This window comes from Rana temporaria, chromosome 2 (assembly GCF_905171775.1).
Source record: "Rana temporaria chromosome 2, aRanTem1.1, whole genome shotgun sequence".
Taxonomy (NCBI): Eukaryota; Metazoa; Chordata; class Amphibia; order Anura; family Ranidae; genus Rana; species Rana temporaria.
Window position 1 is genome coordinate 87,357,572 of NC_053490.1, and position 22,591 is coordinate 87,380,162.

General features: G+C 44.1%; 1 protein-coding gene across 1 annotated transcript in view; it reads right to left on the reverse strand.

The window, feature by feature from the left end:
- Positions 1 to 850: 850 nt before the first annotated feature.
- The window catches only part of WASF3 (WASP family member 3), a 97,356-nt gene continuing 75,615 nt past the window's right edge, over positions 851 to 22,591 (reverse strand). The window contains exons 7-11 of the mRNA XM_040340491.1: positions 14,676 to 14,793; positions 12,847 to 13,022; positions 10,445 to 10,708; positions 7,274 to 7,635; positions 851 to 2,058 (exon numbers count right to left, since the gene is read on the reverse strand). Coding sequence (XP_040196425.1) covers positions 1,901 to 2,058; positions 7,274 to 7,635; positions 10,445 to 10,708; positions 12,847 to 13,022; positions 14,676 to 14,793 — 1,078 coding nt within the window. The 3' untranslated portion in view covers positions 851 to 1,900. The remainder of the gene's footprint in view (positions 2,059 to 7,273; positions 7,636 to 10,444; positions 10,709 to 12,846; positions 13,023 to 14,675; positions 14,794 to 22,591) is intronic.

A 22,591-nucleotide genomic window follows, 5' to 3' on the forward strand; every position in this document is an offset into this window, starting at 1 on the left:
TAAGGGGAAAATCGTGGGTGTGCGATATACGCCGATACCCGCGCTCAGTTTGAATGCCTGCGCCGACATATACCGAGTGCAGTACACTCGTCTACATTCGGCCAGGCTCGGCTTCGTTCGTGCTCACGCATAAACGTCACAGAGCTTGAGCACGAGCGAAGCCGAGCCTGGCCGAATGTAGACGAGTGTACTGCACTCTGTATATGTCGGCGCAGGCATTCAAACTGAGCGCGGGAAGCGGCCATTCGACAGGGAGACCGCGCGGGAGAAGCCGGGAGGACACCACCGAAGCCGCAGACAGGCGCCGGACCTGACGAGGCCGCCGATGGACGCCGGACCCGACGAGGCCGCCGATGGAAGCCGCGCAAGACACCAAAACTGTAAGTACTAAAATGATTTTTTTTACAGGAATTGCGGGTCCACATTAGGGGTGCGCGCTATACGCCGGAGCTCGCAATTCCCCCGATAAATACGGTAACCAAGAGTCTGGATAAATGAAAACCTTCACAGACATAGGGTCGTAGAAGAATATGCAGTGCCCACAGCACATAGATTATTTCTTTTACACTCCCACAGCGCACAGCAGGAACGATAGAAAGGAAGAATCTGTCGGGTTGCTACGATCAACACGGAACAGCACAATAGACTATCCATAACAACTGTTACAGCAGCTATATGACCATACTTCCTTTTCAGGCAGTGTGCATCTCTGACCCCTGTGTCCAATGGTTGGTCAGCAGTATACAATTTACTGGCATTTCTAACCAATTACAACGTTTAAAGTCCACTGATGGTCAGAAACCTGCTGAAATACCATAATAAGTATAGCTACACCTAGGTCCTGGGGTATGTGGCTTCACTGCTTGCCACTAGGAAGTGTCCTGCATAATGCCTCTTTGACAAGTCTGCATCCAACTCGAGTCAAGAGTCCAAATGGGACAGAAGCCACACAACTCCGAAAAGTAAGTGAAGCTTAAGGGAACATGGAGTGTAGTGCAAATATGCAGGAGTCTTGTGGGGTAATAAGATCCACATAGGTGTCTGTTCTGGGAAATAGGAGGACATTTGCACTATGTTGCGGTCTCACTGTTTTCTTGAGACCTAGGCTATGATAAAAGAAAAGGCCATATACAGAATTAATGTAGGCTCACAAATGCGATGTTACATGGCCTCACTGTGACCCATGCAAGCGTCCGTAACCCATGCATGATATGCCACCACCTCTTAATAGATAAAGGCATATACTGAACTACATATCCTGGTGTGTGCTTTTCATCTTCAATGATATCTGCAGGTGACCACCCAAGCTTGACCTTGAGACATTTCCGTTCCTTGTCAGTATATGAATACAGGATCATTCCACCAAATGGCTTCTGTCACAATGCGTAAACTGTTGTATATCTTCAGATGCATATTCAGTAGGATACATTTATGGAAAATCGCTTACACATGTTTAAGAACTATCATTAATATTTTACGCTATTAACTATTCCAAGTACTGTCACCTTCATTTCCCTGAGTTTCCAATAAATTCTATACTGTGGGAGTGTTAGTCTTATAAACTTCTGGCTACAAAATCTTGTAATGCCCATTAGAATTACAACTTAGACTTCAGTGTTCATGTTCTATATTAGCTAAATTATACCTGTCATGCGTCTTACTTAACCTATGGCTGAAGCATGCAAATGACATGCTTGTCAGCACAGGCCATCCTGGAACCTTTTATCATGGAATTTCCCCCCTGCATACATGCGACCCTGTCTAGGGAGACACAGAAGGGGCTGAGCAAGTTCCTATCATTACAGAAGACCTGATAACTTGGATGCTGTGCTACTACTGGCAGATCCTGACAGGTACGCCTAAAGTTTCTTCCCGATGACAACATTTTCATAATCCGTTTTCAGTCAGACCAGTCATTCTCATCGAATTCTGAATCATCTTCAGAATCGCTGTATTCAACAGCAATCCGTCTGGAAAGGATGGTTGCTACATCATTTCCAACTGGCTCCCGCTTGGCTTCCTGTTCACGCTGTTCTTGTACCTTTTTCAGCTGAATTCCTGTAAAAATGTAATTAAAAGGTGTTATAGTTGAATAATAGAGATTACCTTGTAATAATATATTTATTCATGTCAAGCATATTTCTTTTGTGTATTTCCCATATAAGTGTGTCACTGCATGACCATACCGGCACACCCAGGTTTTGTGTGTATGTATAGCGAAAACTTTTAGCTTCTTAGCTTTGTATAGAGCAGTGGTCTCCAAACTGTGGCCCGTGGACCAGATGTGGCCCTTTGTTTGCTTTTATCTGTCACCTAGGGTACTAAACCTCCCACTGGAACTAGGCACTATTCCGTCCACTGACACCAACAATGGTGGAGCACTAATCCTACCAGTGACACCAATGATGGGACACTAATCCTTCCAACTGACACCAATGATGTGGCATTAATCCTCCCACTGACACCAATGATGGGGCACCAATTCTCCCACTGACACCAATGATGTGGCATTAATCCTCCCATTGATACCAATGATGTGGAACTATTCTTTCCATTGATAACATTGATGGGGAACTCTTCCTCATCCTACCGTCCACAGGCATTATTTAACTTTTTTTAACCCCACTAACCACCAAGCCTTAACCATTTTCTACTCCCACTGCCCACAATCAGGCCCTGCTATTGTCTGAGGGAGAGTACACTGGACCTTTACTTGGACAGTTTGGAGACCCCTGGTATAGAGTGTAGAAGGGTTGAAACCCCTTGAAGTTTTTATTGTCTCACCAATATACAGGGTGGGCCATTTATATAGATACACCTTAATAAAATGGGAATGGTTGGTGATATTAACTTCCTGTTTGTGGCACATTAGTATATGTGAGTGGGGAAACTTCTCAAGATGGGTGGTGACCATAGCGGCCATTTTGAATCCAACTTTTGTTTTTTCAATAGGAAGAGGGTCATGTGACACATCATACTTATTGGGACATCCACAGGAAAAACAACAGTGTGCTTGGTTTTAACGTAACTTTATTCTTTCATGATTTATTTACAAGTTTCTGACCACTTATAAAATGTGTTCAATGTGCTCTCCAGTGACATGCGGTGAGTGCTACGCTGTGGGCTCTTGCTGAATGAAGCTAGGACAGCCACTGATGTTTCTTCATTAGACCCCTTTTATACTGGATACGCCTATAGCGGAGCCTTAAAATTGCGGTAAAATTGCGGTAAAAGAGCAGTGTTTTTCCGCGATTTTAACGCTCTGTTATAGGCGTATCCAGTGTGAAAGGGGTCTAATGAAGAGACATCAGTGGCTGTCCTAGCTTCATTCAGCAAGAGCCCACAGCGTAGCACTCGCCGCATGTCACTGGAGAGCACATTAAACACATTTTATAAGTGGTCATAAACTTGTAAATAACTAATGAAAGGATAATAGTTACATTAAAACCAAGCACACCATTGTTTTTCTTGTGAAATTCCCAATAGGTTTGATGTGTCACATGACCCTCTTCCTATTGAAAAAACAAAAGTTGGATTCAAAATGGCCGACTTCAAAATGGCCGCCATGGTCATCACCCATCTTGAAAAGTTTCCCCCCTCACATATACTAATGTGCCACAAACAGGAAGTTAATATCACCAACCATTCCCATTTTATTAAGGTGTATCCATATAAATGGCCCACCCTGTAGAATAAAGGAATGGAATAATATAGTTTCTGCTAAACAATAAGAAATATTTAATTCACACAACAATAACAGTAAAACAGGCTGTACCTAAGCACTAAAAAATATCCCAGAGTGTAATACAAATTTGAATGATCCGGTCATAACTGAAAAGCTAGTTTGTCTCAGTGTTTATCAGTGTATCATTGGATGTATGGATCAGTTGTGATTGTGGCTGTACAGATACACTTTATGCAAAGCAGCAGGTAAACTGTACGAATACCCTACACGGGTTCAGTCATCCCCGATAACAGATTTCTGGAGTTAATCAAATACACTTCAGCTACCAGGAACATTATGCAGTATTTCAGGGACTAAAAACCACACTAGGTATGACGTTTTTTATTCCCTTATACAGTAAATTGTATGGCATATGTTGTGGTTTGATACATAGATTTGGGAGTGTGCCTATATAAGCCTCACTTCTTAGAACATGAAAAGCTAAGTTTAAACCCTTTACAGAAAAAAAAAACACAATGCACATATTTTTTGCACAAAAAGAAATGTGCATTTATTAGTTTTTCCTTGGATTATATGTTCTCTGGCTTTCAGCACACACCTGTTTCTGTTTGAAAGTTGGACATGTCAGCGGACTACGAGAGAGCTCATCAGCGCCCCCACAGTTCACTGAAACTACAATTCCATCTGCTGCAGTGGCAGATGATAATTGTAGTTTATTTATTCACAGGAATCTGTGAATAAATAATGTGGCATTGTAGGCAGAGCTCTGCAAAGCCGGCTGTTTTTAAAAAGTTACAGTGGATGCAGGGAGAGGAACCCCTGCCTGCTGTCACTAGTTGGGTTTAAGAACTGGAACATGTTACATGTTTCACTCTAAATATGGATTCCAAAGGTGAACTTTAAACCACCCTATATGTATACAAACTTTAACTTCATGAAGTCTTTATTGTTACCACTGTGTTTTTTTTTTTATTGTCTGGTGTCGATTGTTTCAGAGACCGAAAGTAATGGGAAATCCAAAATTTCAGAGATAGTGGGACAGTGTGTCTGTTCAAAAATGATCTAGCTCACTTCCTTTAAACCTGCATGACTCAAGGTTCTCCCTTGGTGGTTGATGTAGGTCACAGACGATGCATTGTCGGATTGCAACTTGACTGGGTGTCCTTGAAGAAGAGGGGTCCAGTGTTACAAAGCCATCCTTATTGCTCTGTGCTTCAAGATGTTGAGAAACCCGTTTCCAATGCAGTGCAACCAGTCCAGGAGCTCAAAATGCATGTATATTACTCTTGGGAGCCAGTAAAAATGGTGTCTGTGCATGTGTACACGTGTGAAGCCATCAGCATGCGAGATCGCCCCTTTTGCGTTTCTCCACTACCATATGTCACTCCACATAACAAAAAATTTACCAAATCTCCCCATTACAGGGAACATTGCTGGGGAGGGGAGTCTGCCATCTTCTCTACTAAAATCAGATAGACTCATCAGTCCATAGGTTTGCTGCAGGGCCAGTAGGTCCAATCTTCACCCACCACCATGGATGCTCTAATGGAAGATCAGTGTCCAGAACCTCTATAGCACTTTGGATACACTGTACCCTGGATGATTGATGCCCTGCAGGATTCAGCACCAACCTGCAGGCATTACAGGCCATCCCCGCTCTTGCATCCAGGGTCTGAGTACAGTCCCTCCTGTTTTTAGGCTGTAGTGACCGATCCAAATTAAGCCTTGCTCTATTCCATCAAAGGATCAAGGGTGCTGGGCACAGGCCAGGGAATCGGGACTAAGGCCTTACAAGGAAAATCTTCAGAGAGACATCTGTAGGTATATCCATCACCTAAGGACACTAGCTAAAGGCTCAGCTAAGCTTGAAGGGGTTATGCCTGGACAGGGATTCCAGACTTTTTTTGGCCAGTGTCCATTCATCTGAAAGCAGCAGCATAACTCAAGTAGTCACGAATAGGACTCCTCTGTGTCCTGGAAATGAGTGATTAGGAAATTCACTTCTGCACTTATAATTATTGCGATTCTGTCTTAAATAACCTTCATGAGAGTGGGCAAGGGTTCGGGGCTTCATGAGAGGATGAGGTTATCAGGCATTTTCATTTTATTTCTTACTGGCAAAAGCATTAGGCTCCATGCACACTGAAGCTGATAAAAGCTATAAAAAACGCCAGTAGCTTTGCAGGGAGCCTTTCAAAGTTTTTTAGCGTTTTTGCAATAGCTTTAATCAGCGTTTTTTAGTGTAGCTTTTTTTTTTTTCAATGGATAAAAAAACTTCTTTGAGCGTTTTTTGGGCGTTTTGCTTTTTTAGCGTTTTTTCCCGCTGAAAAACTGCACTTTGAACGCAAATTTCAGGCGTTCAGAAAAAAGCCAATAAACTCCAAAGCTCATTAACACTAAAAAACGCCCAGATGTGCATGAGCACATAGGCTAACATAGAGTTCAGTTCATGGGCTTTAAAAAAAAAAAGCCAAAACGCCAATAAACTGCAGTTTATCAGCTTCAGTGTGCATGGAGCCTTATACAGTAAGGCCCAGATTCTCAAAGGCGTTACGACGGCGCAACACCATTAGCGCCGTCGTAACACCTCATCTGGCCCCGGGTATCTATGCGACTGATTCTCAGAATCAGTTGCGCATAGGTACCCATTAGATCTGACATGCGTAAGGCTGTCAGATCTTAAATGTATTTTTTTTTCCCGCCGCTAGGTGTCGCATCGTCGCTTTTCCCCGTCGTCTATGCAAATGAGGTAAGTACGGCGATTCCCGAACATACGCGAGGTCGACGCAGCGAATTAACGTCGTTTGCGTAGCGTACCCGACGCGTAAGGTTGCCCCTGCTAATTAGCAGGCGCAACCAATGTTAACGATGGCCGTCGTTCCCGCGTCGAATTCAATAAAAATTACGTCGTTTGCGTAAGATGTCCGTGAATGGCGCTGGACGCCATTTACGTATACATCTAGGCAAATGACGTCGGGGCGACGTCATTTAGCGCAATGCACGTCGGGTAATTTACCCGACGGAGCATGCGCAGTACGCTCGGCGCGGGAGCGCGCCTAATTTAAATGGTGCCCGCCCCATTTGAATTGCGCGGGCTTGCGACGAGCAATCTAACGCTACACCGCCGCAAGTTTACAGGTAAGTGTTCTGAGAATCAGGATGTAAACCTGTAGACCTGCGGCGGTGTAACGTAGATCTCATATATTCCGCTGCCCAGGAGCAGCGCGAATGTATGAGAATCTGGCCCTATGTTTTGTTAATAAAAGTGGCTTATTTATATAAAACATTTAAAAGTAATAATGGCACTAATGATATATGGCCACATACAGCAACGTCAGCTTTGGCACAGCAATGATTTATGATTGCTTGCTGTAGGTTTATGCATTTTACTTATTTGATACAGTTTCATGCTACAACAAAAGGCACAAATTCAAGTAATTAATCAGTGAAGGTTCTTATTTATCTATGCCATGGTATGGCTAATAGTAATCAATTATATTCAGCTAGACTTGTTCTGTAATGTTAAGAATAAGTTACTTATCTAAGTACATTGCTCAGTTCTGAAGCTACCCAGTACATTTTACTTACCCATGCGGATAGCAGACAACAAGTCGCTTCGGGCATCGCTGGTCAGGCCAAGCATATGAGCACCATCATGCCGCTTTGCTTCCAGTACTTTGGCAAAGTGCATTGGAGATGAAGAGTGAAATAGGACAGGTGCAGGAGGTCCTGGTGGTGGAGGGGGAGGTCCAGGTGAGGCCGAAGCACTGTTTACAGGAGGAGGAGGAGATGCTGCGTAGGGAGACCCAGATAACTGTCCCCCTGGTGATCCTGGAACCGGGTGCTGAAGAGGACTAACAAAGGCAGTCTGAGCTGAAGGAATAACGGGTGGAGGCGGGGGTGGGGATGCCGTGGGGTAATACTCCATCATCTGAGGAGGCAGCACTCTCCTTTAAGACATAAAAAACAATTATAGTTATTACAGTACATTACCAATAGCTAGAAAACAATACAAAGTTACCCCAAGCTCCTGATAAGCTTTCAAATGCTGTGATCATGCATCTTACTATGGCACAGTTCATATAGACATCAGTGTAATTAATTCCCACAGGCCAGAATAAGGTGGCGATGTGGGAAAGTCACTAGATAATTTGGATACATGGAAAGAAGAAAGGGGTTGATTTACTAAAACAGGAGAGAGCTTTCATAAGAAAAAAAAATGGAATCTGATTGGTTTCTATGCAGAGCTGCCCCAGATTCTGCACTCTCCAGTTTTGGTAAATCAACCCCACCGTGTTTTAGAAGTTGAGCTCACAATGCTGTACAGCCACTGCAACCTTGAAATCCTGCTCAATTTGATTAAAAAGGAATAGATGTCCAACATTTTAATCAAAACTGTTTGAATAGAAATGTGGGAGCTGCCCATGCTGACTTGTTTTTAAAGGTCCATTAGCTTAAGAGACCCCACAGCACAGTGGTCATCTTTGAGGCTCTTTTTCCGATTACACGCAATACTGAGCTGTCTAATCAAGGATAAGTCACTGCCCTGGTAACTTAAAAGGCTTGATTTACTAAAAGCACATATAACCAGATTCACGTAGATGGCCGCAACTTTAAGGCGGCGTAGCTTAAGGCATTTAAGCTACGCCGCCGTAAGTTAGCGAGGCAAGTACACGATTCTCAAAGTACTTGCCTGCTAAGTTACGGCGGCGTAGCCTAAAGCGGGCGGGCGTAAGGGCGCCTAATTCAAATTTAGCTGAGGGGGCGTGTTTTATGTTAATGGGGCTTGACCTGACGTTTTTGACGTTTTTTTTTTAACTGCGCATTCGCCGTGCGCTTACATTTCCCAGTGTGCATTGCGGCTACGTGGCCTATTGATTTCGACGTGGACGTAAACAACGTAAATCCCTATTCACGGACGACTTACGCAAACGACGTAAAAATTTCGAATTTCGACGCGGGAACGGCGGCCATACTTAACATTACTATTCTATCTATTTGATGGAATAACTTTAGGCCTGTAATGCGTTACGTAAACGGCGTAAATGTACTGCGGCGGCCGGGCGTATGTTCGTGAATAGGCGTATATACTGATTTACATATTCTACGCCGACCGCAATGGAAGCGCCACCTAGCGGCCAGCCTCAATATTGCAACCAAAGATAGGACGGCGCAAGCCGTTGTATCTTAGATATGTTTAAGCGTATCTCTGTTTGAGAATACCCTTAAACATAGGTCGGCGCAGATTCTGAGTTAGGTCGGCGTATCTACTGATAAGTCGGCCTAACTCTTACTGAATCTAGCTAATAGACTGTTAGACATTTCCCCCAGAGATTATTGAATGAGGTGAAGCACATCACAACAGGTGCAAGAAAAAAAATCCATTGCATGACATTGGGTATTCTTTACAAAGTGAAAATTCAATAAGCTCTGGGGAAAATATCCTTGCAAACTGCAACTTCCCCTGCAAAGACAACAGAAAATTAGCCCCAATAAGTTTGGTAAACAGCAATTTTTTTCAGCACAGATGAAAATTTGAAAATCGGAAATTAATTAAAAGAGCTCCATCTGCAGGCTGGGTAGAAGACTGCGCAGTATTAAATATGTTATAAATCATTATTATCCAATAAAGATAAAATATTTTTACACATTTTATTTTCATTTCTGACTAACAGAAAATATGTACACACACTGCTAGCTGCATTGTTACAGCCATTTTTTTTTTTTATCACAATTATAATAGATGATGCAACAATCCTTTTCTTTCCAAGGAATGGAAGGTTATTTTCTATAGTATTGCTAATTTGATAATCTTACAGCGGTTTGTAGCTCAGTTGACCAGAGATTAGATTTACGCAGAGTTTCGTGTCAGGGACAAGCTGATCATCAAGGATGATTTGTAGCAGAAAATGCTAACCAAATACAATACAAGTTGGACCTGTAGCTGCTGAAATCGCTTCTCAGCAAAGAAAATAAAAAATTGCCAGCGATTACATTTTTATTTATGATTATGGCTAGACAACACTGTATGGAACCACTGTCACTGGCAGCTATCTACACATCTCAGATAACTCCTTTTGTGACCCTAGTGCCAACTGTACTTAAAAAAAAATTCAAAATTCCCCTTAAAGTGTTACTAAACCTAGGAGCCTGCATTCACTATATCTGGTTTCCCACAGTACACAGAACATGGAAATGCAATTATTTTAGTAATAAACTGCTAAATACCTTTTCTCATCAGGAGTATGTAGCAGTCTTGTGACTTCTATCAGTGTTCGGCCGAGCACTGGTTAAAGCTTGTAGGAGTTTTTATTCTCCTCTGACTGTCCTACGAGGATGCATGACCCCTGAACCTCTGTCTGGACAGTGCTGATTGGCCCTGTGCTGATCACATGCACCCTCCCCCCCCCAAAAAAACTCTCTAGCATTACACACCAAACTGAGCATGTGCAGAGTGCATCTTAGGGCTCTGTTCTATCAGCAGATACATTTTGGACAGTAAAAGAAGGGGAGGATAAGACAAGACAGGATTAAATTATTTTAGAAGCTCTACTCTACAATTATGCTGTTATTCCCACTTGTTAAGCCGGGGGGCTTTTTTAAACAATGGTAACTTTAAAAATGAGAGAATGGGGTAATTTAAGCTAAAAACAAAGATGAATTCTTTAAAATGTAGTAATGGTGGGACTGATTGCTCTGGGCAACCACTCCACAGTTGTGTCACTCAGTTATACCTCTTATAGCTGATATTTAGGTTACCTGCACTCTGAGGATACTAGTGGAGGTGGGTGCAGTCCATCCATTGTTGGTGGGGGAGGTGGTGGCGGTTGCTGCGGTCTGTTTAAAGTGCCATGCCTTAGTGTTCCAGTTGAGGAGCGGAAGTCGTGTTCATGAACCTGATTAGCACCTACATGATGCAGTGAATCTCCTGACCCAACATATGTTGGTGTCATGGAATGCTGGTGCAGGGAGTGGTTTGGTGTGGCAGGGTAGGAATATTCTGTAAGATCTGATACATGTGACCTGTGACAAAGAAAAAAAAAAAAGTAAAAAAATACATAAATGCCAACACAACCTACTTTTTCCAAGTCTGCAACCTTTTAGTGAAAATGTCAATACATGCATTTCCATGAAAATATCACTTAAAGTATTTCTAGAGCCAAAACTTTTTAATTAGTCCTTGAACATCGAAGAGAGTGAATAAAACCCCTGTCAGGTTTTGGGCTTTAGATACACTTTGATAACTATTATGCAGATATTATTGTGTTAAGGTTAAAGGGAAAGCTATAAAAATAAGTAGTTTCTTTTTATACCACACACAATAAAAGAGCAAATTTGCATAGCGGATTGTGCCAAGGAATGAGTTCAGTTCTGGATTATATTCCTTTGAAATGCTAATTAAAGCCGATACAGAACCAGTGGTATAAAACAGATTGCTGTACTTGTATTAGGAAGAAAATGCATTAGTTACATTAAAATTGTGTTTCTGCATTTCATAAAAAAAAAAAAAAAAACAACATGCAATTATCCCATGCTGTGACACTTCAGAAATGATAGACACGCCACAGCATTTCCAATTGAATAAAATGTAACTAACCCTTCTATAATTTTTATCTTCTGCAATGTGGTCACGTCTTGTATATCTGTAATAACTTCATACATTATTTGCAACAATCTTAAAAATTCGGATTTAAGCTTTTGTAAAAGTAGAAAAAAATGTTGCACTTGATTAAATCTCTACTTAAACTTAAAGGGGTTGTAAAGGTTAATTTTTTTATTTTCTAAATAGGTTCCTTTAAGCTAGTGGGACTGCAGGGAGATGTTGTGGCGTCTCCCTGCAGGAATGTAGTCCCAAAGGAGGGGGCAAGCACGCTAACTAACCCCCAGCCAGAACGGCTCGGATGATGTGGGCAAGCTTACTGAGAAGGAACAGGAAGTGAGATATTCAGAAAAAGAAAAAAAAACATTTAGAAGGAAAAGGAAAGTGAACCAACAATGGACTAGCTTAAAGGAACCTATTTAGAAAAGAAAAAACAAATCTTTACAACTCCTTTAATAGCCACTTGCTTTCAACCAGATAGGTCACATGACTCATCTAAAATGTGTTACAGATTAGAATGCGTAGTCCTCCAAGGGCACAGTAGTATAAAACATGTAGCTGGAGGACTAGAGCCAGGAAGGGCTTTGACTACTGCAAATTGCTACCTCTTGGTTGGAGGCAAATTTCGAAAAAAAATGGAAACTCAACTGCAATAGGGAGTTAAGATACTGAATATGATGATTTTTGCTTCTAAAAAAAAGTATCACAGCCTAAGGTTCACATGAAAAAATATACACAAAGGCTTTTTTTAATACGTATAGATATCTAAAAGGACAATGATGGCTACTGGTCAATGTTTGTTGCTTTTGTGTTTCCAGTTTCTTAAACTGATCTTTTATTTAGCATTTCATTACCTCCATAAAACCTTAATTTAGGAAATAAATGTTCAAATACAGAATGTTTTCCCTGACAAAGTGCCAGCAGAGAATTCTGGGTTTTTAAAATATGAACAGACCAGGAACAGTTACTTGCTTTTGGACTGTTTCCTTAATTTACGCTCTATAAAAAAGCTGAATGAAATAAAAAGGGTGTTTGTCAGAAGCTCTAGCTCCTGAATGATCATGGTAAATTGGTAAACATAATATATAAAATATGTTTAAAACACACTTTACCAAACCTGATATTTAAAGTTAGGGTGAATATGTTTTGGTTTTCTATATCATTAGGGATCAATAGTAGTGACATCTCACCTAGTTTATGGTTCAGGGGGTCTCACTCATTTTATTTCATTCTCCATAAAACAAATAAAACTCGGGCCGAGAGTAGAAGCTGTTGCAAGTGGGTGAAGCTGGGGACGTAACCCAGATCTTACCACCAGAAGATACATGAAGCTTCTGGGTGATTTAAATCAGCAACATTGAATTTAGGTGATTGGAGACTTTGCATGCAAGCTTTTCCACATTTTACGAATACATTCACTAAAACAAAGCCATTTTAAAGCTTATAGCCAGCTAGCATAACAAGTCACCGGTCATGTGTCTCTGTTGTAGCCAACACTTTGAAACTGCACAACTTCATACAAAGATTCTGTTGAGAGGACCTAACAGAGGAACAAACAGACCTAGTATCGGGTGACATGGATCCTTCAGAAGAGGCTCCTTGGTAAATATTAGGAGACAGTCTGTTGTCCGGTCTTAGTTCTTTGTCGAAGGCCATTATGTTCCATTCTTGGCGTCTATTCCTGGCTTTTCTGACTTTCTTCACCTCACGGGTGGTGCCATCCACACGCTTTTGCTCCTTAGGAGATGTTAAAAACACACACAAAAAAAAAAAAGATATCGGTAAATAAAGGAATATTTATTGTATAAAATGGAAAGCCTGTCATTGTTTTCTATAGTTTTTAGTTGTATTTTTATGAAGTAAAATAAGAGTGATATGCATATTTGTTCTGGGTCAGTTACCATGAAAATAAAGAAGTCAATTAAACAGCTAAGTAAGACTACACATTTTGGGTAGAGTTCCATATCTGCATCTGGACTTATTACAGCATACAGTAGAACCAGAGAGCTGCAGAGGACCTAGGACAGGGGTCTCCAAACTGTTCACTTCAGAGAGCCACATTTTTCACATATTCGGGGCCGAAAAATTTAGATAAAAATTAATCTGCAGCAGAATAGAAGAGAATTTGACAGGCTTCCAGCAGTAGAGGTGGATGGTTCCCCACCCGCGCCTAAAAGCCGTAACCTCATACGCAGGGGCCAAACTTCCAGTGTGCACAGGGCTTTACATCTGCGTTTCCATCACACCCACATCTCCATACATTTGGTCCCCATCAGACCCCCTGCTGCACATTTAGGTCCTCATCAGAGGCCACCTCCATATTTGTGTCCCCCTTAGAGCCCCCTTCCATATTTGTGTCCCCATTAAAGCCCCCTTCAATATATGTGTGAAAATTGCATATTTGTGTCCCCATCAGAGCCCCCTGACACATTGGTGTCCCCATCAAAGCCCCCCGACACATTTGTGTCCCCATCAGAGCCCCCAAACTGTATACCCATCAGACCCCCCTGCCGCACATTTGTGTCCCCATCAGACCTCCCTGATGCATATTTGTGTCCTCATCAGAGCCCCCTTCTATATTTGTGTCCCCATCAGAGCCCCATGCATATTTATGTCCCCTTAAGTGCCCCCCCCCCCCCCGACACATTTGCATTACCCTCAGAGCCCTCCCACTCACTGTGTCCTCATCAGACCCAAGCACATTTGTGTCCTCATTAGAGCCTCCTCACATATTTGTGTCCCCATAAGAGCCGACCTGCATATTTGCGTCACCATCAGAGACCCTCTCACACACACATTTGTGTCCCCAACAGAGCCCCTGCTGCACATTTATGTCCCCATCAGAGCCCACCCTGCATATTTGTGTCCCTCATCAGAACCACCTCTCCACATTTGTGTCCTCATCGGAGATTTCTCCCTCCAACAGCACCAGCAGTCACATTTGTGTCACACCTACATTTGTGTCCGGCTTCAGTGCTGTTCTGCTGCACCTCCCGTCTCCTGCCCGGCTGTTACACAGGCATGTTGTAGGCAAACATTACAGCCTTAAAAGGACATTGATGCTAACAATAGGGCAGGAGCCAGGAGGTGCAGCAGGTCCTAGCCCAGCGGTCCTAGCAATCAATAACTTAGTGAGGCACCGGGTTGGGCAGCCATTGTTGGGCTGTAGGACCTGCACTGCATATTGTCAGGGTTAAGTATGCAGTGCAGTTCCTGCTACCCGACATAGCTTGAGCAGAAACTGACCCTGCAGTGAGTCTGGCGACTCAAGCTGTGGGCCAGAAAAAATGTCCCAGCGGGCTGGATGTGGCCATACTATATAGACCCCATCAGTGGTCCTATTGGATTTTCTATTCTTTTACAGCAACCAGTATGAGTTACAACCATTACCTTCTGTCTTCTTTTCTCTTTTCTTTTATCTTCAGTGTCTTGCAGCATTTTTTCCTTCCAAAGGTCAAAGAAATATGACGGGTCGGTGTAAAATTTCAGGCCATCTTTCTTGTCATCTCTATGAAGAAAGTTAGTGGAAACAGCTTTTAGTTAGATCTTAGAGCAAATCTAATTAGACATCTTTAACGTGGCTATCCGAATCCTAGAGGAAGCCTGGCTGTAACAAATGGGCACTTCGGTTCTGGATGCAAGCCCAAAGAACCAGTCTGTCAAGCACACATGTATTTTACAGGTATCCAACGCTGGTTAAATACCCCTAGAAAACAAAGTAGAATGCCAGACAACAAGGAACTCTCCCGCCTATGATTAGAAAGCCATTGTATTTCTTTCACATCAGGAAGTTCTCTATGTTAGATGAAAAGCACTGTGCACTGCTACAGAGACTTATTGGCTCAAAGTGCTGTCACTTTACCTATAACTAGTGCTACTGCACTGGAGAGAACATATCAATTTAGAGATTATAATATAGAGATATACAAGGGGAACACATGGAGGAGAGGGAAAACGGAGCTGGAATTCAAACCTGACTGGTATGAACCCAGCCTTAAAGAAAGCAGGATTACTCCCATCTTCTGCCCATGGACTTGGTTACAATATACTCACCAGCTACACTACAGTCCTCACTTGATATTCCTCAAGACTACAGGAAATGACACCTTGCCTTGCTAGTGGATCTGTCTCTTGAAAATCTGTATGGGCAGCTGGAGTGACAGCCTCAGTTTGAACATAAGGACCCCCAGTGTGGACAAGCCAGAATTATACCTGACGTGCCTAATACCCCCATAGGGGTTCCTGGATCTGGTAAGCAGGGATACAAGAGGGGTCACAGAAGTCACTCTTGCTACTGAGAGCACATATGTCACTTGGAGTAAATTTTTGGAAGAAGTTATCTGTTCCGTGGTTATTCTAAATAATTTCTTGGACTTCCCTATATATAGCTGCTTCTGAGCTTTGGTGACATACACCACTGCCGCATTTGGATTTTATTTTTCACTGTTAATTTATGCTGATGGACATCACTTATTATTATTATTTATTATTTTTTACTCATCATTGATGCACAATAGTCACTTTAACTAATTTTTGTGTATATTCATTCAATTGGCACATATATACTTCCTGCTGGTCTGTGCACTGATACATGTGCAGACCATATTGAGGATCACGTTTGTTTATATCACATATATACACATTTTTAGCCCCGTAGAGGCCTCACTGTTGGTAACCTACTAGGATTGTCATTGGTGTTAGGCACCTCTTCTATTGATTTTTGACACATTGTGTAAGGTTACACCATTACCCCTCCTTTTGATTTAATATAGAGATATAGAGCCAACTCTATGCAAAATACATGTTAATGATTTCTATTAGCCCTTTTATGTCTGCAATTTACATACAGTATAAGCTAGTTTTCCAATCATGTGATCACTATGTCAGCTTTGAGAGTTATCACAAGCAGGCAGGAGGCTTCAGCTGTTCAAAAATGTAATTGTTCATAACCATTTTGCATAAAAAAATGTTTCCTGATCGTATAATTCCCTTTCTCTGAGTTCATTGGTGGACACGGCTCTTTTGATTCTTGACCATTTGGGTTTTATAGCGCCATCTACAGATGTAGGACACGAGGCAAAAGGGTTAGTCACAAAGCAGTGTTTGAAGCAAAATCTCCAACAGAGGGGTGGGTGCTGTGTTTGTCACAGTGAGTAACAATAATCTTGTTTTCTCCTATGTTCATTGACTTGCACAGCTCTTCGGATTCTTGACCACTAGGGAAGTACCAAAGCAGTGCCTCAATGAGGGGTGGGCAAACCAAAATAAGCCATAGAAAATTTATGAAGGGAGCTGAAACATTGAGTTGCCAAGCGACAGCAAAGAAATCCTTAGGCCCCGTACACACGACCGGATCTTTCCGCTGGGATTGATCCGCGGATCAGTTCCAGCAGATAGATCCGGTCGTGTGTACGGCCCAGCGGACATTTCCCAGCGGATAAGGGGATTTTTTAATACAGCTTACCTGTAAAATCCTTTTCTTGGAGTACATCACGGGACACAGAGCGGCATATTCATTACTATGTGGGTTATATGGAGTACCTTCAGGTGATGGACACTGGCAATCTTAAACAGGAAGTCCCCTCCCTATATAACCCCCTCCCATAGGAGGAGTCCCTCAGTTTTGTAGCAAGCAGTATGCCTCCCAAAATGTTTCCCATAAGAGGGGTGGGAGCTCTGTGTCCCGTGATGTACTCCAAGAAAAGGATTTTACAGGTAAGCTGTATTAAAAAATCCCCTTTTCTTTATCGTACATCACGGGACACAGAGCGGCATATTCATTACTATGTGGGATGTCCCAAAGCAATGCTTACAATGAGGGGAGGGAGACATCTTAACCAGGAGATCTAATTCAGAAAGTATTCTTTAAATCATAATAAATCCAAATTAAATCCAACAAAAAATTAATTAATCTGATTAATTCAATTCATTCATTAATTAACCAAGGGTGCCCCGGATCTCGAGGATCTTAAATCGCAGCCTGCAGCACTGTTTGTCCGAAGGCTGCGCCGGCCCTTCTTCTTACGTTCAATTAGTAAAATCTTGTGAACGCGTGGACCGATGATCAGGTTGCTGCCTTGCAAACCTGAGCCATAGAGATCTGGTGGTGTGCTGCCCAGGAGGCGCTTATGGCCCTAGTAGAATGGGCCTTAACTGAAAAAGGAGGGGGCAATCCCTTCAAGCCGTAGGCCTGACTAATTAACTGCTTAATCCATCTAGTGATGGTAGCTCTTGCCGTAGCCTGACCCTTTAGGGTCCTTCCGGCAGGATGAACAATGTATCCGTCCTATGAGTCTTTCTGTAGTTTTCAGGTAGACCTTCATGGCCCTGACAATATCCAAGGTGTGCAGCAAGCCTTCCCTTCTAGAAGTGTGCTTCTGGAAAAAAGGATGGGAAAATCAAATCCTGATTCCAGAGAAAACTGGACACCACCCTAGACAGAAAATACGGATGCGGCCGAAGAACCACCCTGTCTTTATGCAAATTGAGGCATGGTTCCTACAAGACAAGGCTGCCAGCTCTGATATTGCTCTAGCGGAAGCCATAGCAACCAAAAAAAAAATTACCAACTTCCCAGTCAGTAAAACCAACGGAACCTCTGCCAGAGGCTCAAAAGGGCTGCTTTTGCAGAGCTGACAACACAAGATTCAAATCCCACGGACAAACCGGAGATTAGATGGGGGGATTAATGCATAGGATCCCCTGTAAAAGGCTTTAACCAAAGAGTGCGTGGCCAACGACCAACAAAACCATACTGATAAGGCAGAAATCTGTCCTTTAATAGCATTTCAAGGTCAAACCCTCATGTACTCTTATCTGGAGAAAAAAACGCAATGCCCTGTCAATGGTGTATTTGCGTGGAAGCTATCTCTGGGAGTCATACCAGCTTCCGTAGGCCCTCCCGACCCTGTAATAAATTACTCTGGAGACTGGTTTACTAGCCTTAATCAGAGTAGAAATAACCTGGCTAGACAGGCCCCTACCCCTGAGGATCAGGGATTCAGCCGCCAAGCCGTCAAATTTAGATGCCGTAAGGCAGGGTGGAGTATCGGACCTTGAGAGAGTAGGTCTGGACGAAGTGGGAGGGTCCAAGGTTCCCCTACTGACATTCTCACGATCAGTGAGTACCACGACCTCCGGGGCCATGCTGGGGCTATCAGAATGACAGGTCTGTTCTCCGCCCTGATCCTGCGCAGCAGGCGGGGCAGCATCTGTAACGGGGGGAAGGCGTACAGCAGACTAAACGGATGCCAAGGACAAACCAACGCATCGGTTCCACAGGCCAGAGGGTCCCTAGATCGGGACACGAACTTGTTCAGCTTCCTGTTGAACCTAGATGCCATGATGTCCACATCCGGAAATCCCCATTTCTGGCAGATTTCCTGAAAGACTTGGGGATGGAGAGACCACTCCCCTGAAATCAGCTGCTGGCGACTCAAGAAGTCTGCCTGTAAATTGTCCACCCCTGGGATAAAAACCGCCGAGATGCATGGTACATGCGCTTCTGCCCATAGAAAAATTTAACTCACTTCCCTTTGGGCGGCTCGACTCTTCGTGCCCCCTTGGTGGTTTATATATGCCACCGCCGTGGCATTGTCGGACTGCACTCTCACTGGAGACCCTTGCAGCTTGGATGTCCAGGCTTTTAAAGCTAGGCGTGCCGCCCTGATCTCCAAGACATTGATTGGCAGCCGTCTTTCCGACTCTGCCCAAATCCCCTGCTGGATCTGCCCATCCAAGACCGCTCCCCAGCCCTTCAGGCTGGCATCTGTGGTTATCAACTTCCAGATGATGGGACTGAACGATCTTCCCTTTAGGAGGTTCAGAGGCTTTAACCACCAGCAGAGACTTTGCCGGACCCTTGATGGAAGGGTCAACGGAAGATCCAGGGCTTGTGGATCTTTGTTCCAGGCTGACAGGATGGTTGTCTGCAGGATTCGAGTGTGGGCCTGAGCATATGGCACCGCCTCGAAGGTGGCCACCATCTTTCCTAGTAATCTCATGCACAAACGGATAGTGGGCTGCCTTTTGCTTAGCACTAACTGGATCAATTGTTTGATCCCCCTGAATTTCTCTACGGGGAGAAACAACATTTGCTGCTTTGTGTCTAGCAGCATGCCAAGGTATTCCAATCGCCTTGCAGGCTGCAAAGCCGATTTTTCTTGGTTTAGAACCCAACCAAATACCTTGAGGTACTGAACCGCCAGGGTTACTGCTCGACTCAGGTCTGAAGCAGAGTGATCTATGACCAGGAGGTCGTCCAAATAGGCCAGGATCAAGACTCCCTGGGTCCTCAGACTGGCCAAGATGGGGGCCAGGACTTTCGTAAACACACGGGGGGCCGTAGCCAACCCGAAAGGGAGAGCCACAAATTGATAGTGGCACCCCGCGACAGCAAAGCGTAGGAACTTTTGATGCCCTTGGAAAACTGGAACATCCTTTATGTCTATTGAGGCCAAAAAATCGTTTGGCTGCAAAGCTGCGGCGGCAGAGCGTATGGATTCCATCCGAAAGGACTGGATCCTCAGGTAAGAGTTTAAAATTTTTAGATCCAGGATGGGCCTTACATCGCCATTGGGTTTCGGAACGATAAACAGATTGGAGTAAAAGCCTAGCTTGTGCTCCTGAACGGTTACCTCAATGATTACCCTTTGATCTAGAAGACGATCCAAGGCTGATAGCAAGGCAGCCCTCTTTGCCGGATCGCTTGGAATCCTTGATTCCTGAAAATGCGGAGGGGGGAACTCCCGAAATTCTATCTTGTAGCCAGTCGCCACTAAGGAAAGAACCCATTTGTCGGGGATCCTGGCTTCCCAAACCTTTGCAAAGAATCGAAGCCTTCCCCCCACCTGATTGAGTGGGGGCGCCCCTTCATAAGGCTGACTTGGGAGCCGGTTTAGCTGGTTTGCGGAACCATGGTCTTTTACCACCAGCGGCCTGTCCCTGCGACTTATTAGCAAAGTTTGATCGTGCGGGAGGCCGTCGATACTGCCTGGGGCCAGAGGGCCCTGGGGCTGGGGATTGCTGCCGCTTGAACGTAGGGCCTCGAAATCTCTTTTTGACTGGTAAAAGAGTACTCTTGCCACTTGATATTGTCTGTATGTATTTATCAAGATCTTCCCCAAAAAGCCTTCCTCCGTGAAAGGGAAAGCCCGCTAAAAGCTTTTTACACAGAGTCTCGGCTGACCAATTGTTTAGCCACAAGAGCCGCCGCATATGTACCAGAAACAGCGACAGACGGGAAGCCTGTTGGATGGAGTCCTTTATGGCATCCACCGCAAAACACAGAGCTCTAGGGAGGTCGGCCAGATCCTGCGCTTGCTGAGCCGGGAGCTCCCTTAACATCTGTTTTGTCTGGTCTTTTAACGCCTGACAAACACCTATAGCAGCAACTGCCGGTTGCACGACTGCACCCGCTGTAGAAAAAGATGCTTTCAAAAGGGTCTCTAATCGCTTATTAACCGGATCCTTGAATATTTGTATGTTCTCTACCGGACAGGTTAAAGACTTATTTACGGAGGAGACCGCTGCATCCACAGCAGGAAGCACCCATTTTTTTAGAAAAACTCTCCTCCATAGGGTACAGAACAGAAAACCTCTTTGGAGGCACAAAAATTCTATCGGGCCGAACCCAATCTTGAAAAATCACGTTCTCCAACAAGGGGTGAAGCGGAAAGACTGCGTTACTAAATGGTGCTTTCAAGGAGCCCAAGGACGATACAGCAGGAAACTGAGGCTCTGGTAAAGGCAGTTTAAAAGCTGAACGGACCATATCCGTTAGAGACTGAACCCACAGACCTTCTGCTTGGGAGACCGAAAAAGGTTCCTCAATAGTGGACTCCTCCATATCTGAACCTTCTAGGTTCTGCTCTGTTAGGTCTTCCTGGGACTCAAACTCCTCAGGGGAGAGAACCTCAACTTCTGAGGACACCAATTTAGGCGACGGAGACCTATCTCTCTTTTTTCCTGTAAGAGAATTATTAAGAAGCATTGTCAATCTCTGTTCTAACCCGTCCAGGGAGACAGCTAGCATCTCGGGTGTAACAAACACCGGAGCAGGTAGAATGGGGCCAGCCGCAGCACCCACCACACCTGATGGCTCCTCAAAGGTGACGTCTGTTAATTTCTCAGGGGAGGACAAACCCGGCATGGCCTGACTAAGATCCTCAGAACTAGAGGGGGAACCCTTCTGTTTTTTTGCATTTTTAGCATTCTTAGTCCCCGAACCTTTAGGGCCCATGATACAACACTGAGGCACTCCGCTAGCAACAACTGACTGTTGTAGCAAGGAGGAAAAAGGAAATATATAGCTTAAGGCAGGAAAAAAATATCCCCTTAAGGCCAAAGGAAGGCAGTGCTCACACCTTCCTTCTATATCAACCCCCCTTTTTTTTTTTTTTTTTTTTTTTAAATATATTTATTTTATTTTATATATCTTTTTTTTTTTTTCTTTACAGGCACTGTTCCTTTAGGAAAAAAACTGTGTTAATAATAGCCAACCTGCTGCTAGAGACTCTTGGCTTTAAAGAAAACAAAAAGGGTTTTTAGCTTCCCTTTTTTTTTTTTTTTTTTTCAGGTCAGTGGGGAGCCTAGCTCCAGACCAACAGGTCTCTTTACCGCCACCAGGTGTCGCTCAAGCGCCGCTCTGTGCCCCGTTCTGTGTCCCTCCGGCCAGCAGATGCTTCTCACACTGACCGGAGGACAGGTTTGTCAGCCGAGATAATAGCGAGGGGAACGCCCCCTCCTCCTTGCTGACGCTGCTACGGTCCCCGCCTCTTCCGTGCGCGCCCCTATATTATGCGCGCGCACGCACGTGACACACACCACGAGGAGAGGCAGCAACGCCAGCGGCGTGACAGCACACAGCCGCTTGGCCGCAGCGCAACACCTGACAAGGCAAGTCTTTGGCCATCTTTTAGCACAGCTTAAGCCAGGAAAACACGGGGGTGGGCTGATCCTTGTTAGTCCCAGGGAACCAGGAAAGGAGCCCCTAACCCCCAAAGCCATGCGGAGCAGCAAACATACATATATAAATATATATAATGGCAAACACAGTTAGTGGAGGGGGATACACTAGAATGTGGGAGGTAACCATCCTGTCTAGCAGACATAGTGGAAAAAGTCGCCCATGCAGAGCATCCCAGGCTGTCCCAACTAGATTTCCCACACTGAGGGACCTGTCGACGAACCAAGTTCCGCAGGCACCTCTCTTACCTGCTCCACGCTGCAGGGTATTGCAAAAGCAAGAGGCCCAATCTTCCCCCATCTCCGCGGGTTGTGTACCAGACCTTCAGGGACCCGGGTCC